This window comes from Aspergillus pseudonomiae, assembly GCF_009193645.1.
Source record: "Aspergillus pseudonomiae strain CBS 119388 unplaced genomic scaffold BDV37scaffold_20, whole genome shotgun sequence".
NCBI lineage: Eukaryota > Fungi > Ascomycota > Eurotiomycetes > Eurotiales > Aspergillaceae > Aspergillus > Aspergillus pseudonomiae.
The window spans coordinates 434255-451376 of NW_022476012.1; the positions used below are offsets into that span (position 1 = coordinate 434255).

At 38.7% G+C, this 17122-nt stretch overlaps 4 protein-coding genes across 4 annotated transcripts in view; 3 read left to right on the forward strand and 1 right to left on the reverse strand.

Annotated features, from left to right (window-relative positions):
• The window catches only part of BDV37DRAFT_270398 (uncharacterized protein), a gene marked incomplete at both ends in the record, with an annotated part of 3509 nt that extends 82 nt beyond the window's left edge, over positions 1-3427 (forward strand). Inside the window, 17 exons of the mRNA XM_032084553.1 lie at positions 1201-1286; positions 1398-1479; positions 1519-1610; positions 1641-1709; positions 1767-1788; positions 1825-1854; positions 1912-1965; positions 2008-2079; positions 2116-2140; positions 2189-2286; positions 2320-2354; positions 2385-2397; positions 2428-2504; positions 2562-2829; positions 2919-2977; positions 3011-3117; positions 3172-3427. Coding sequence (XP_031943259.1) covers positions 1201-1286; positions 1398-1479; positions 1519-1610; positions 1641-1709; positions 1767-1788; positions 1825-1854; positions 1912-1965; positions 2008-2079; positions 2116-2140; positions 2189-2286; positions 2320-2354; positions 2385-2397; positions 2428-2504; positions 2562-2829; positions 2919-2977; positions 3011-3117; positions 3172-3427 — 1445 coding nt within the window. The remainder of the gene's footprint in view (positions 1-1200; positions 1287-1397; positions 1480-1518; positions 1611-1640; positions 1710-1766; positions 1789-1824; positions 1855-1911; positions 1966-2007; positions 2080-2115; positions 2141-2188; positions 2287-2319; positions 2355-2384; positions 2398-2427; positions 2505-2561; positions 2830-2918; positions 2978-3010; positions 3118-3171) is intronic.
• An 880-nt stretch (positions 3428-4307) lies between these two features.
• BDV37DRAFT_270399 (uncharacterized protein) lies at positions 4308-5043 on the forward strand (the record flags this gene model as incomplete). Its single annotated transcript, XM_032084554.1, has 3 exons — positions 4308-4361; positions 4483-4552; positions 4643-5043. 3 exons carry the CDS (start codon positions 4308-4310, stop codon positions 5041-5043), a joined length of 525 nt encoding a protein of 174 aa, XP_031943260.1.
• Positions 5044-13345: 8302 nt separating this feature from the next.
• Positions 13346-14778, forward strand: BDV37DRAFT_270400 (NADPH oxidase family protein; the record flags this gene model as incomplete). The annotated part of the gene is made up of 8 exons (XM_032084555.1): positions 13346-13574; positions 13626-13687; positions 13741-13789; positions 13820-13827; positions 13879-14320; positions 14366-14544; positions 14608-14645; positions 14712-14778. The coding sequence occupies 8 exons, from the start codon at positions 13346-13348 to the stop codon at positions 14776-14778; spliced, it is 1074 nt and encodes a 357-aa protein (XP_031943261.1).
• A 1851-nt stretch (positions 14779-16629) lies between these two features.
• BDV37DRAFT_281487 (uncharacterized protein) lies at positions 16630-17052 on the reverse strand (the record flags this gene model as incomplete). Its single annotated transcript, XM_032086824.1, has 1 exon — positions 16630-17052. The coding sequence occupies one exon, from the start codon at positions 17050-17052 to the stop codon at positions 16630-16632; it is 423 nt and encodes a 140-aa protein (XP_031943262.1).
• Between the last annotated feature and the right edge of the window lie 70 nt (positions 17053-17122).

Genomic DNA, 17122 nt, shown 5'->3' on the forward strand with positions numbered 1-17122 from the left:
AAAAAAAAAAAAAAAAAAAAAAAAAAAAAAAAAAAAAAAAAAAAAAAAAAAAAAAAAAAAAAAAAAAAAAAAAAAAAAAAAAAAAAAAATTAAAATAGAAAAATAAAAAAAAGAAGAGAAAACTTATTAGTTACAGCGAAAAATACTTCTCCACTGTCGCATATATATTGAAATCTAAGTGGAGCCACAGACCTTGTCAAGGAGCACCCCGCTAGGGAAACCTAAACTGACTCTTAGTTAGGTACGGTTCGGGATACTTCATTACCAGGTAGAAGGTTCACGGGTATATCTATGCGTGCAAATAAAAAAGTAATCTGCTAAGAAGTGATATTATACGCTTAAGAATAATAATCTAAGGATACATAAGATGGCATAACCAATAATATATCTGAATAAGACCCACTTAATCTTCGTCTACCCCATACAGACGTGTTAAACGCTCTGAAATTATGGATGAGCCTCCAATATACTCACACGCAAAAAAAAACTGGAAATACTATTGAAGCCTGCATCAAGAGTCTAGGCATCTGTTTAGAGTCTCCAAAGATCATCTCAAAAGTGAGACATTGTTGATCGACGCTCGCTCACTCTATTAAATTCACGCAAGACTTACACCGAACCGCCGCTCATACGTAGAAGTCAAATAATCTAAGACTCTTACGTGTTTTTGCCGAAGGGAATTAACTATTCTAAATTTAAACATCGCTAGCCATGGAGAGTTGGCTAGTATCCATATAGCTATCGATTATGATTGGCCGGCCGGGATATAATTTATCCATGAATCCAGCGAGAAGAATATTCCAGTTGCCCAACGATAGCTTAGCTCTTTATAATTAACAAAGAAGGATATATTTGTTACAAACCCCGTTCCGCCTTTAACGACGTATTATTATATTCCACCTTCTTCTCAAAGTATTTTAAGCACCTGGGTTCTCATAAAGTCTATTCAGGACAATTTCTATTATTTAGCCTTCAGTCTTTTATCTTGACTTTAAGTAATAAAATAGTTAATACATCGGTAATAATTATACCAGTAGTAGAAGAGAAGTAGAAAAGGTTCTGCAACTCTTTTAGATTAACTTGCGATAGTTTAGAACTCCCTTACTTAACTAATATCTTGAGTTAATTAAATCGCGAAGGTAATTGTTGTATTTTATAGCGCACAGCTTTTCTAACTCTTTCTAAAGTTTTAAAATCTAGCACTCGATCTAATCTCTGTGCTGCGAAGCCTTCCCGATCTGCGAACGCAACCGTCTATTAACCATCGAAAGAATCTATTGGGCGATGTCCTGAGACTTAATTCTGCGATTAGCTTTAATAACTTCGATATTAATAAGCTTATTCTATTACTTAGTACTATTATTAATAAAGAGTCGGATAATAGAATCTAAAACAAGATCCTTACTGTTCTTACCGAATCTACTCCTTTACCCAAACCTTTTCCCATCCTTAACCAAACGCTGTTTCTATATACTACAAGTAGCTTCGTAAATTCCTTGGAACAACGAAAGCATATAGATACCGTGCTCAAGAAGGAGCTTAGATTAATCTATATTGGTATACCAGGCTTCTACGAGACATACTTCAGTGGTATCGAGGGTTTGGAAGAGGTAGGCGCTACCCTATTTAGAAGGTGTCAGGAAGGGTATAACCCCTTATTTACTGGAAATGGATGGCGAGACTGGCCACAAAGCGCGAAAGAAAGGGAGGTCTTAGATTGGCTTTCTGATTAGATCAATAAACTTCGCAATATAGTAATTGAAAAGGGATATACCGTAACATCTCAGCGTACGGTTTTTGCACAATTTGATCGACCTTTAAAAGGATCTATGGCCAACCGTAAGCTGGATATCGGTATCATTCGCGATTTAGAGGTAATGAACTAGAAATATAATTGGTTGGATATCCTAGTCCTAGGGGAGCTGAAGAGTAATCTAAAGGAAGATTCAGTCTCGAAGACTTGGCGTGATTTGGGACGCTATGCGAGGGAGATACTCACTATATAAGATACTCGTCGCTTTGCTCTAGACTTTACACTTTATGGACTTAATATACAGCTCTGGGAGTTCGATCGAGTGGGTACCATCGCATCATCGCCCTTCGATATTAACAAAGATAGACTCCAATTCGTTTCAACTATGTTAGGATTTCTTCGGATAAACAATAAATAATTAGGATTTAACTCCAGCATCGTTTCTATATCGGAGGGGGAAAAATATATCGAGATCATACGCGATGGACGATCGGAACGTCTTATTCTCGACAGTCTTATAAAACGGGCCCCTTGTGTTGCTGGGAAAGCCACAACTTGCTAAAAAGCTTACCGTGAAGGGGACAAGGTGCATGCGCCGCTAGTTATTAAAGACTTATAGTAATATCCCGAGAGAGAGAAGAAAAGTAAACTTCTGGCCGAAGTAATGGAGAAAGATGTAGTCAATGTAGCGAGGTATTACTACCATAAAACGGTTTATATAGATAAAATTGTCGATAACATTCGTAGCAATGTACGCAAAGGGCTTGATATGACTTAGGTGATAAATTACCAACCATCACGTTCCCAGTCTTCCTCGATCGCCAATGACATTGTGGATACTCGAAGAATAGATTGTTCTACAAGCAATACAGGGTGCAAGAGGTCATTTAGCTATGTCAGTGCGGCCCTGCTACCCAGCAAACGCACCTGCTCAAGCTCTACAAGCGAAAGCGGACACGGTCCTACGATACAGAATAGAGTACATCGCCGTGTTGTTATCCGTGACTATGGGATTCTTATCTATAAGACAAAGTCGCGCGTCTCTATGTTATCTGCGCTTGAGAACTGCATAGAAGGTAAGTATATTACTTGATAGGTGGTATAGTTTAGTTAATTAATTAAAAAGGTTACGAATTACTGTATACGAAGGCGAGACTTTTATAAGATGACATTTCCACTGGTAATTTGATTGTTAACGAGGAGGAAGAAAATAGATCTTGGCTAGTATTTTTAATTAACTTAGACCTTGCTATCAAGCAGCAACGAGAACGACCTTCTGGAACGAGAGGTAAGATAGGGACCAGGGCTTTTATAGCTATTGGTCTTCTTTTAGGAGAAAGACATAACTTTAACCATGATTTGGAGTCTTTTTTTTAGGTTCTTTTCTGGATTTATATTCATTACAATGGATTAGAAAGTAAGAGTAGGAAGGTGTCCCAATTCGAAAAGTGGAATTATGTCGACACGGAAGAATTGGCTAAGCTTAAGTTAGGAACAATTTCGGACGTAGATATCTTTAAAAATACTATCGAGGCCAATTTTACAGAGTATTACGGGCCGTTAATGCCGTGGGTTCTAGAATTGCGAGAAGTCGTATTCCCTAATAGGAAAATACGAAAGAAAGAAGACAAAGGGGTTTATTTGCGGATGCGCCAGATTCTTAGGAGTGCTTAAGTGGATCAAAAAGTCATAGCTTGATCCATGACAATTTAGAAAAGGAAAGCGTAGCGAATTTATTCGAATTTTGACTAGAATAATGACCATCGTGCTAGAGGAAAAATATCTTTGAAAAACTAACCCTATAACTAGAGTATTTACTATAATATGTATACGCGCCCACCCGAAGATTAAGGATTCTAAAGGAAAATATCAAAATTCCTCCTCTCGTAAGTAGTATAATTCACGGAGAAGTTGCACAGTCTCTAATAACCAAAGCATTGTATAATAATTATCCACTGTCTTCTGCCCAGCAACCGCGAAGTAAACAAAAGAAAACAGAAGGTACAAAAATTAGATAAAAAAAAGAGCAAAGAATAGACATAGAATAATCATAAATATATAACGAGATATCCTTCCTACCGTTGCCTATGGGTTGTGGGGCGTATATCACGGTTTAGGTCTAGCGTCTATATAAAGTGGATTTTTATTAATACTATAAATATACTGACTTTATAAACTACTATAGTATATAATACTGGATTTTATCTCTTTTTACTTTTTTTTCTATTTAAACTTTGACGACCAACGATTTTAAAGGTAGTTATACTCCAAGGAAGAATATTTTTATTACTTTTGGGATTTCTTTTTAGCGTATTTATCAGAACTACCCCAGATCGAAGCTATCTATATTTAATAGCTTTTATCGAATGGATGGCTAGCAATAGCTCTCCCGATTATAAGGCTCTTTATCTAAAGGCGGAGAAAGAGCGCGAAAGGGAGAGGTAGGAATAGCGGCGGGTAGAAGAAGAGCGAGAACGAGAAAAGGAAAAACGAAGGTGGGTAGAGGAGAATCAAAGAAGGCTAAGGAAGAGCAGGACCAAGGAAAAGAATAAATATGGCTAATAACCTTTCTCGAACTCCTTTATCTACGCTACACTATTTTCTCGCTGTAGCTACGAGCTGAAACCCTATCTCGCTTTACAACTGGGAAAACCTCTCCCACCTCCCCAACCGGGAAATATTGTCCGTTGCGGCTTCTGTACTGGGAAGATTATACCACTAGATAATAGGGGATTTACCGCTCTATTTGCGCCTATCTGGTGCCTTTAGATAAGATTACCGCACAGCTATTCTCGCCCCGTCTTGTGCTGGAGGATCTGGGATAAAGGTTTGGTGAAAGAGCTATAAGTAGTGAATAGAATCTAGAAAGCTATGAATAATTTGGTATAGAGAACTATACTTATAATATCCTTACAAAACTCTGCAAGAACCCTACTACCCGAGAGGAATTTGGCTTAGATAATAGAGTTAAGTTTGACAATTATATAAATACTCTCGATCCAACTAAGACTAACCTATCTCTACTAACTATATACCGGTGTTCTAGACCAGATCAATTTTATATACGCTGGATTGATAGTAAGAGATATACCCTTCTTACTACAGTCGAGTATAAGCCATCTCATAAGCTCTCCGTTAAGAATCTTCGCGCAGGATTGCGAGATATAAACTTCTGGAAAAAGATAGTCCAACCGAATTCTATTCCTACAAAGAAATCTACAAAATTAGCGTATAATATAGCCTGGCTGACCAGATTCGCTGTGACTCAAGAGTACTATATAATAATCTAAGAAGGACTTAAGTACTTATATTTAACGAATGGGTTAGCCTTGGTTCTATTATGGATTCCCTATAATAAACTGGGTATATTATACTACTACCTGTTTGAGCTAAATATAAAAATCGATCCAAATAATAACTGGGGCTTTAAGCAGTTATTAACAGCCATTGCATAGATATTGTATCTCTATTTAATAAGTTTTGGCCCGCTAGTCTGCGACTAGATATAGTAAAATCAGGCATCGAAGAAGCTGCCAGTCTAGAAGATAAGTTTCGATTATATCTATTTTTAAATCCCGGAAAGAGAATTACAGTAAAATCTACCGAGCTTAGAATATAGTTTCTTAGAGTTCTAAACGGACGGTGTTAGAGTATTTCCTATTATCCTCTCCGATTAAATCTCCTACGCAATGATATTAAATATTGACCCGGTCTCGAGCCCAGTACATGTCGAATACTATAGAATGTAAGGATTCTCTAGATCCTAATATAGACCCCAGCTCTAGTAGGCGGAAGCGTGGCTTTAGCTAAATTATATTATCTCTATCGTCTCTATCAATATAACGCTCGGCCCGTCAGATCGAAGATTAGTAGAATAAACGTGGCCGATATTAACACAATACTCAATTATGTATCTAGTAATATCTGCTTGGTCTCCAGCGAGGAGGTACGCTAGATAACTACTACTCGAATACTGAGCTCTATTAATAGGGTAGGTCCAGCAAATAATATCTGATCGATACTAAGGGTCTGATTTAGTAGATTAAATAGTAACTGGATAAAAACCTCGACCGCAATTGTACTCTAATAGAAGACTGTGAAATATTAAAAACGCCTTTTAAAATTATGTGCACCGCGTATAGATATATAGTTGTTAATAAAGGAACAATGTCTTACTGGTGGAACGAGGTCAAGTAAGAGATAAATATTTATCGTATCTTTTAGCGAATCTAAGGCCGAGTAGTCCTAGTCTTTCTCGGTATAATCGACCTGGCCATGATCTACTTCCTCGAAGGGGCTGGCCGGATCCGCTATATACTATTTATAGCTTAGGCCGGTAAATTCATTAACAAGTTGGAGGATATTGGGTCGATTAGATATGAAATTTCACAATCGCAGAAGATGATTCGCTTATTCAGGGTCTTATACCAAGACCTTCGGCTGGATAATATATTGTAGAACGCTGAGCTAGGCTGGGTTTTGATTATTAACTTCAATCGTCCGGAACTAGATACCCGACCGACGAAAAAACGAATAAGATTATATAAACAGCTCTTCTGTTAGGTAAAGGAACGTAGGTAAAAACGACCTTGTCTAGGTTATAAATAAGATTCGAGATATATATATTTTTAAACGAGTGTACTGTAGCAAGGCGTATAATATAAAGATAATAAGATTATTTCTACTGTTAAGCATGGATCGGTATAGGATATAATTTTCTTATTTTACTAGACCTTTATGGTTAAGCTATATATTTCTATTGTCTAGGCTATATCGATAGTTGATAAGTCACGAGTGATTTTTAAGTAGCTGGAAGATGTAGCGAAGGTGAATGGCTAGCCTAAGCCATTTTAACTCCGATATCGGTTCTCTAACTATATCTAATACTGATTAAATTATCTTATTACAGTAGGTAAGCAGGGGCAAAGCGCAATTGACCTGGTAATATATCTAAACTCGGGGGTATGATTGGGTGTCAGCGTTTTAGAAAGTCAAGAACGAACTCTTTTAGTAACTATTATCGCGGCAAGTTGGTGTCTACGCAGGTAACGGGTTAGATAGGTGGTCTCAATCCACTTTGTAATGCTACGGTGCTATTTTTATCGTGCTTGGAAACGTTCAGTGTTATAGATATTAGGCTATATTACTGCTATTGGCTTGGAATGAGGTGGCCCAGCGTATTGAAAGTCGCTATGATAGCTTGCAATTCTGTGTAGATATGCCGAGACCGTTTAAAATATCTATTTCGATATCCTAGCCTAGGCTGTCGGTTAACGTAATTTAAGAGAAAGGGAAGTTCTCTTTTATAACTTTATCGAGGGTTTATGTAGGCTTATATTGATAGATAGTAAAGAGAGTAAGATAGTTTTAAAATAGTATAGTAAATCTAGTTTTGATTGGTAGAGTACTTGTTCTAGGCTCCGAAAAGGGAATTACTTAGAATTAGGGTACGCAATATAGCTATTGTAAGAATTAATTATTATTTTTATCCTTAGCTGATCTGCTATACAAGGTATAGTTAAGTCAACCTCGCGGATATATAACTATATATTAGTGTGCCCCTAGCCAGCAATTTATTTACTAGGTAGAAGAGTTAGTTAAATCCCTGCAGTTGTTATAAGTGGAACACTGTAAATCGATAATAGATGGCGCGATATTTCCCGTCACTAATAAAGATATAGGCTCGGTGCACCTGCGGGAGGTAATCGCCGACTTTTCAGTATCCTGGGATACTGGAAAGCCGCCCTCCTCAGTTATAAAAGACCCCTCGACTCCTGCTACTTTCTTCTATTCTAATCTTCTTTGTCTACAATCCCGCCTATTTCTTACCATCTGTTCGAAAGTATTCTTGACCATGATTTCTAATAGGATAATACCATAGCTATATAAATTTAACGAACTACTAAAAGCCGACGAGATACTAATTATATTATTTGGCTAGGTTATTGATATATTTACTTTAGACGTTAACAATAACCTTTATTGTATACCAGAGGTATACTATAAATTATACTAATAATATATCTTTGACTAATTATAATAGATTCAAAGAAGTATCTAATAACTGTGTAAAAAAGCCCCGGAAATAGTGTAGAGTATTGTTATAATAATCTAGAATAGGATTGCTAATTCCTAGGGACGCAAGTGCAAGTATACCGAAGATCCTTCATATCGTCTATTTAAATTAAAAAGATAGAGAGCTAGCTCCCTAACCAGCATATTTAAGAGTAATCCAAATCTCAACAAAATCCCTGGAATCCAGACCAAAATACATAGTAAGCTCTTGTCGAAGCCTTCGCCGCTACCTAATAATTATCTATCCCAGAAAGGCGACTGCAGTGACAAAGAGAATGGTACGTTATTTAGAAAAACTCTAATAACAATAGTAAGCGAAGCTCTTGCTATAAGTTCCAAGGTATAAAATATCGCTTCTATATTAAGCCAATCCGAGGAGCTATTGCCCTATATTTTACCTGACTCGATATTGTAGAATGAGCTCTTATTTGCCAATTTGACTCTAGTTACTGCTATAAACTATATAGATTATAGTTCTTTGCCTCGGACGGAAGAAATATATAGGGAGTAAACTCTATTACTCGGGAGTATTATTTCAGTTAGCTAATCTATACCGAGACTCTTTCTCAATCCATACTCTATTATAGACTCGATTGTTGAAGCTATCTATACTATCTGCTATCTTAGCAAACACAAGGAGGATGTTCCCTTAGATATATATATACGAGTTCTTTAGTCGCTTTAACAAAACTAATCATAAAATAGCGTAGTATCTAATAGTTATTGGTCGGATGATTCGATGTGGGTACAGGTACTTGAAATGGGACAATCCCGAAAAGATCGAGATATTATATAGAATATGCTTAAATATATAGAAGCATAGGAGTGGTACAATATTTAGTTAGAGCTTGCTAAGAAAATAGTTATAATAAAAAAAAAAAAAATAAACTAGTGAGGGATTGAGGTATAGCGATGTATGTTATGGACCAAATACAAGATAGATAGATTAGCGGGGTGGGAATAGTTACGCTGCACGAAGATAAGCTTAATTTTTTATTAAAAAGTTGTTCTATTAGCATAACTGCGAAGGAAAAAAGTTTGTAACGAAGCTATATTAAAATATAGCTCAATAAAGGCAAGCGGTGTACTAAGCTCGTGAAAGATCTTAGGATTAGGATATTGTTCGATTAAAATATCTGGTAAGAGCTAAGAAAACGTTAGTATCAGATCCAAAGTGTAAGTCAATAAATCTCGTACGTTAAGGTGAACTACGAGCACAGCCAGGCTTTCATGGAACTAAGGCGTACCTGGGTACCACGGCTTCAAAATGTTTGAAATATGTGGACTCAGCAATGTGAACGAGCCCTGCAATTCTGTCAGATCGGCAGAACTCGGAATTTCTGTCTCAGGGCAGGTTTTGTCTAGTTTTGTAGTCTATCGAAGATAACAACAGCGGTGACGAAACACCGTAAGAATTCTTAAAGCACAGCATATATTTGGAATTACTATATATATGTCACTTGTTCATATGTATTATTTGACATTATCTAATGTCAGATTAGGAGAGCCCAAGAAGATCGCAGAGCTTGACGACTGTTATTGTTGACGTAACTTGCTATTACTGTAATTTACCATTTGCTTAAGGCCATGCAGATATAGCAAATAAGTTTAATATCTTGTAAAATAACTCACTAGCTACACAATATCTAGTCTCACTCAAGGAATAATTGTATTTATGGAACATCCCACCGCGCTTTGCATGTCAAGACTTATGAGGCGAGTACGTATCTCTCTTACGGAAGCTCAGCACCTAGCCGTAAATAGTAGATAACTTCCGTTGTAACTATATCTTCGTCCACACTTCCATTTCGTATCATACCGCTAAGATAGCCATATGTATATCGAGATGCGAGCTGGTAGTCCTTATATATAGCCAGCGCAGGCTTAATGAGATTCCCGTATTTGGTATATATGCGATTTGTGTTCTATTGGCCTATTAATACTCATCTTCAACTTCAGAAAGAGTGTTTTATTATACATAGTTACAAAAGAATATCGAAGAGCTGTTCAGGTAAGATACACGAGTACAATTGCCGGCTTCAGCACCACAATAGGTATCTTTAGCGTCTCGCAGATGGTTGATATTCACGTCAGTGGGCTTAATATAGGTGAGGCCGCGTGTGAAATCGCAGATGGGCTTTCTTATCTATTTTCAAAGAGATATAAGCCATCGGGTACCTTCAACGAGTTCTCTTGTAGGAGCTTATACCACGCTTTCCCGGTAGACCTCTCTTTTTAAGGGCAGGAGCAGAAAAGTTCGGCGAATTCAAAATCTATGCACGGATAGTAAGCCAAAACTCAAGATTCTCTACCTGATTTTGCCTATACTGTGCTAGTTCTCCTGACTCCTAGGTAAGCTGCAGCACCGTAGATCTACTGCAGTCAGTAAGGAACAAACCAGAAGGACTTGGCAACAAACCACTGTCGCTAAAAACAGGAATAACGTCAGAATGTACCTGCTTTTGAACATTATATCTGCGTGCTTTAGATAAATCTAATCAGTGACTATGTACGGCCCAGGACAGCAGGAACCAACTGGTTTATATCTTTGTAACAAGATCAGTATAATCTATAATAGCTATGGATCCTATCATTACCTGATCGATATTATATACCACAGTTATAATTATTGCTCAAGCTTTGCTTAGTTGAGTCCAAATATAACATAGGCCCGTAGAACCTTAGGCTTTATTCATGGTTCACTTCCTGCAAAAGGTTTCGATAGATAATATAAAATAATCTATATATATTCTTGATATGTCTAAAATTATTTCCCATGGGCAGTACCTTTTTGTTGCGCTTTGTTCGTGATTAGAAACTACCATTGTGTGTTCAGAAACATAATAAGTCATATGTTAATGTAGGTTAAACACCCTGCATAAACTTTGCTCAAACAATTGTAAGGGATACTGTACCTAGAACCCTGCTTCAGTTCTTTCAGCTCGACCGGATAATCAATGTCCTCTAGATATTGATAATGCTTTTTACTGGGGTTAAACAGGCTTGTAAGAGCCTTTTAGAAATGGATTCTAGGAAGAAACTTTGGTTCGCTAAGTACTCGGTAATAAACTAAAACTTGTAGATGACTTAGCAAAGTACTAATGAAATAAAAGTATAAGTATATAACTAAAGTAACGTCAGAGTGGTAAGAGATACATTAGTCCAGTGAAAAATATATCTTAAAACTATTATCCCAATGATTTATTACTATATTATTGCGCTTGTAGTTACTATATTAGCAAGAGCATAACAGTAATCTGGGAAAGGCGTTGAAAGAGCTTACACCTTTCTCATAAGTTTTATTAATACTAATATAGTTTTGCAGTCAGTATATGGTGGGTAAGAACGTTCCATCTCGGTAAGAGACGGATGTAAAGTTCAGCTTGCCACTATTTTTCGTGATTGTGTGTTTCCTCGGTAGTTTTTCTTCACGTCTATTGACTTATAATAGGTTAGCAAGACTCAAGCTTCGTGTGTAAAGAAATCTCGCTGTTGATTTTAGATATATCTTTATAATCTAGCAACGCTGTGATAGCCATAGAGAAATCAGGGCGAAGTACATCTAGCTCACTGGCTAACCAGGTTATGACCACACTTATTTAACCACCTCAAACGACCCAAACCTACTTAGTGATACCTATCAAAAGCGAAGCTAACTCCCGCCAGGGACGACCAAATAGCTTAAGTAAAAGTCCTTAATTTAATACGCAGCCCCTGGAGTCTATAGTAATGGCATCAGCCAAATACCCTACATCTGCAGGTGGTCTGTCCCATAGTGAGACAATGAGTACTACGTTGGGAGTAGAATTATCCTCTCCATCTATATCTGTGTGTGCAGTGAAGTTAATGATAATCTTGTAATATGGATTATCCGAATTATCTAACCGCAATTCACAATAGGATCGGCGAATTATTTGTCGGTAACTGCTATTGTATAAATAGAAGTACCATCAAATATCTGCCTAACGATTGTATTATACTCCCTTGATGCAATTATGATTCGATCAGTGGAGACGTTGCTTTCTCTCTTTGTATTGTTTTAAGATCAGGATACGGTTGCTAGCGAATATAGTGCAAGAAACGCGCGTTCTTCGACTCCTCCAAAGCCCTAGCTACGTGGTAAATTGGATTCTTTCCGTAGAAATACGAGGAGACTTTGGAAAAGATAATATTACTGTATAAATAATAATTAGTTATTTTATTACTTAGCTTATTTTTTAGGAATTATAATAGACATACAAGCGCAACCTGTCGAGTAGAGGAAGTGAATAGAAGGTGTTTAAAAGGAGATAAACACAAATTTGTATAGATTACAGGACCACAGTGACAGGTTACCGACACCGCTGGTCACTCTTTTTTTTACCATTCGCGTATTTGACAAGGGTTGTGGGCAACAACTTTGAGCGATGGCGGACCTGCCCTGGCAACGGAGCAAATAAATGAGGTCCCAACTCATGCTGCTGTGGATAAGATAGGCCCTTATCTATTAATTACCACCATTTCTTCTCCGCCTTATAATTGACCTAGCCTACCAACGCATACATACAGTATATACTATACAGAGTATCTAGCTAAGAATTGAGTTAATCTTACCATTGTAGTATACTAGTATTACAATATTGTATATAGAGAAGGGTGCGCAGTTGGTAGTCAAAGAAACCTGTCTTGGTTATGAAAGACCAGGATCTATATATGGTTTTTTAGTACATTCTAGTTGGCTGAGAGCTATTCTCTAGTACCCTCAGCTTCAAAGACCGCGTACGGGACAAATACAAGACTACCTACACCAAGATGTCACCGGTATATAGTACGTAAAGCACTAGCATGATATGATTAAGCATCGCTGCCAGTAGACTTGGAGTGAGCAGATTGGAGCGATTTGCTGAAAGGGGTAATATTATAATACTGGTAGGCTGGGTGTGGATCTATTTCGGTGTTTCGGTTATAGGTAGCTTTTTAAGGTGTTCCTTACAACCCTCACTTTTTGACCACCCTCCACGAGCTTAGCTGCAGCCCCAGTATAAATGCTCTATTATATAGCCCAATATTAGATATTGTCTAGAGGAGAGTTAGTACTTTCCAGATAGAGTTTCCCACTGCTTTTGAATAAACTAACCCCCAGAGAAGTACTGAGGATCTATCTGGGGTGTGCTCAATACTAGAGTTATATATATCTTTGTCTAGGACTCTACCTGTTTTTGTGTGACTATAGCCTTCCATAAGTGACATACTACTTTCATAATACAACCAATATTCGTAGCTATTCTATATAATATAAATATTTTCCTTTGGGCGATATCTTCTACAATTCAATTTTCATTGTTTGACTGTCTTGGCCTATTGTCCTTTGCTTTCTTATTGTATATTATGGATACATTAGCTATTTACGCTATAACTGCTGGCGGTATACTTAGTAGTCTTTTTTTTTTGAGCTGGACACTCTAGGTAATCGCTAACTGGTCAACTTTATTTTCTATTCTATATGCTCGGCATCTAAGCGTTCCCTTTATTGTTTATATGTATCAGTTTGGGGGTCCCTGGACCCTAGTTGGCATTTTTCTCTATGTATCATATGCTACAATCAATGTCTTTCTCGTCTTTTTCCGTAAGCAATCGTTGGCTGACGCCGGCTCTCGGGCAGGGGAACTAGCCCTGATCAACCTGATTTTTCCGTTATCTACGATCCACCTAAGTTATCTCGCCGATTTACTAGGAATTACCTGGCGTACATGTTGCAGAATTCACCGTGCTATTAGATAGATGGCTATAGCACTGCTATCATTCCACATTGTTGCAGCAGTTCAGATGCGGGGATTTAGCTTTTCGTTCCACGAATCGGCAAACCTTTTCACAATGCTTGTATGATTTATTGTTGGGGCTGGGCTCACTTTGTTCTAACTAATATTCTACAGGGGGCTATCTCACTGGGTATCCTTGCTCTACTTGCGATCCCATGGTTTCGTCGACGGTTATACAAGATCTTTCTCTGAGGCCATCAAGTCCTTACCGGGCTCTTCGTCTACGGCACCTTGCAATATCTTCTAGCCTAGCGGCATTTCCCCAGCATCTACCTCTTCATTGCATTGAGTATATTTGCTTTTACGTCTTTCTTACAACTAGTAACCTTTTTATATTTTAACGGGCTGCTAGCGGGCCGCGGCTGTCCTAAAGCCCTCGTATCATTTAGTGTGAGGGAAGCTAAGGAGGACAGTTCTGCAGTAACAGCGATTCGGATTCGAATTCTCCTACCTCGATCCGTGAAGGTGCAAGCTGGACAATACATCAATCTTTGGATGCCGTCAGTCAGTCTGCGGTCATGGATGCAGACACACCCGTTCACTGTCACATCATGGTCTAGAGATCACCAGGATACTATGGAACTTCTCGTGCAGCCACGCCATGGTTTAACCGCGGATCTTCTTCGCTACGCTCCTGCAGCTGCTGAAAGCTCGATTTCCTTCTTAGCATTCTTTACCGGTCCTCATGGAATTAGTGAGAATGTGGATTAATATGAAAGCGTCTTGGTGATTGCTAGAGGATTTGGAATTGCCACGGTAATTCCATACTTGAAAAAAATGATCTATGGCTATAATACCTGTACCTCCCAGGTTCGCCGACTGCATTTGGTCTGGCAGGTAGAGCTGATCAGTGAGATTATTACAGCTCAGGATCTGCTAAATAATCTATTGAAGGATGACATCATGGATAACAGCTATGTCTGTATTTGCTTGCCACGCAAAGAGACGATCCATTGAAGCTAATTCTTGACCATGTTCTAGATATTCAATATCTTAATTTACGTTGCGAGCGGCCTTGAGTAAAGCGAAGTACCCTTCGGTCATTATAAACGAGTATTTCTTTACCAAGGAATACCAAATTATAGAAAGGTAATCTCGTATGAGGCGTCCAGAGAGCAGATTGAGAGATTGCCCAATATCCAGGATAAGTAAAGTCGAACGCTGGTAATGGGTAGATACTTTTTATTTTATTGTTCAGATTGCAAGCTAACCTTTTCGGCTAAGTTTCCACAATAGATAAACTTCGGGAGGAAATACGGGAGACGGTACGGGAATATTTCTATTAGAGGTTAAAGCTTTCAGAACTGGAGTTTCAATCCAGAGTCGATTGAGAGTGCTCAGAAGCGCGTCCTACTATTAAGTTAGGCTTCAAATCCTTGGAATGGCACGTTATATAGCTAGAGATTATTAATAATTTTAATAAAAGCCAGCAATCCAATGTGGCTAGCCGATAATACTCTCGTAGACTAGTAATTTCAATCTTCAGCTAGATTTAACATGATCTTATGCGTGGTTTCGAATCTTGGTTCTAGAGAACTCTTTGCCTTCTTAATATCTATTCACCTAAATTTATTTACTATCGATAGTATTTAAACCAAAATCTAAAAAAAAGTAAGGCGTAGAGGTATGCGACTGTATTGTTTATTATACATATAAAATCATTTTTAACCATGGAAAACAGTAATAGCAGTGACCAGCAAAGTCACTTAAGATATTTAAGTAATAAAAGACAATCTACTTTCGGAGCAAGGTAAGGTAATCGTAGTTTATCCTATAACTAATCTACATTTATATTGGCAATATTATGAGCCCGGCAGACCTATAAGATATTTCATATATCTATAATCTTCTTGTGCAGAACTATATTTTAAGTAGAAAGTCTTATACCCTTTTACCTACTGTGAGGATCCTTACAAAAGGAAATTTATCATAGAACAAGAGTTTCGTATCAGGGTTTTTATATTCTTTTCACTCACATAAAAGTCGTTGTATAAATACGCTCTTAGTCTAATACTTTCATAACTTAGTCAATATAGCGTAATACACATTTTAAATACTCTTCTAAGAGGAGATTCTGGTGTAGTTTCCAGACTTAGAAACTTCTATATATACCGATCTTCTACATATATCCAAAACGATCTCAAAAGGACTTTCACAGATCATCCCTATACTTAAAAGGCCCTCCTTAATACTCAGACGTCCTTGGGAGACATTGGAATGTTACTCGGGCTTTCGCGGACAATAGACCTTGGTTTATTGTTCAGGCCCCGATTGATCCTGGTCCAGCAGTTTCGAAACAGAGTATAGAAGCCGCCGGTCCTTGATAAGTTGCCCGTCGACTACCAATTTACTTTCCTCATACTCAGAGATCACGAATATCCTATTAATCCTATTGGCAATCGCGGCACGAAAGCATCCGGCAGGGCTCAGGCTCTATAAGTTCACGTCGTACAACAAATATTTCTTCCGCATATATTTCTTCGCAACCCGCTCTACCGGTAAAGGATCTAATATATCCACACGAACAAGGTTAGTTGGCCGCTATTCCCCTCGTTCGAATAATAAAAATGAGATTTCAACAATGTCGGCCGGCGACGGCTCTTCCTTGGATACCCCTGTAGAAGGGGCTGGGCTAGTATAGGCATCGGTAGAGGGCGAAGCAGAACCCTCTGGGGTCCCGGGAATACTGATTGTGCCGGATACTAATACGGGTATCAGATTTTCAGTATCAAGTTCGGTCAAGGAACGTCCCTGCTATCCCGCAGGAGTGTGGCCTTCCGCGGTACCTTGGTCTGGGTTCTGAATAGCGGCCACCGTCTCCGGTGGATCCTCAGCAACAGAGACTGCTGGACCCTGTTCTAAAGCGGGTTGGTAAAACTCCGGTCGGGAATAGTTGGACGATGCCGGTGAAGTCGGCACATGAGGTTTGGGAGACCCGGAATGGTCTTGCGTAACTGATTCCGGAGCTATCTTGGGCTGAGCTGCGAGGAAATCAAGTTCATTCTATAGCCGCTCCTGTTCGAGCTCATCCTCCAGCCGGTCCTGCTCCTCCCGAGCCAGTAGGATCCTATTGATATATTCCTCCATATATGGATCTGGCTGGGTTTCCGCCTGTTCTTCCTCTGGCGGGATTTGCTCAGCTGGGGTCAGACTTTTACCACTAGCAGCCCTACGCGGTTGCTTGGGGGATGGGCTACTCGGGGTTTGTTCCAAATCTACCGCTCCGAGCGGTTGATCAGGGGTAACTATACTGGAAGTGGTCGACTCAAAGAGACCTGAGTCTCTTTCGACGGGTCCTGGTGCAACGACCGGCTCAAGGACACCGTCATCAGGCGGCTCTAATGATGCAGCCAGCTCTGACCTCACCTCACGTTCAGTCCGATCATGTACTAGAGGCTCAGGGTCCGGTGTAGTAGCCCTAGACATCAGATCCACGGCTGCAATTGGTGGTGATAGCTCAGGGGTGCCTGTATTGGTAATCCTCGGATCCGAGCCG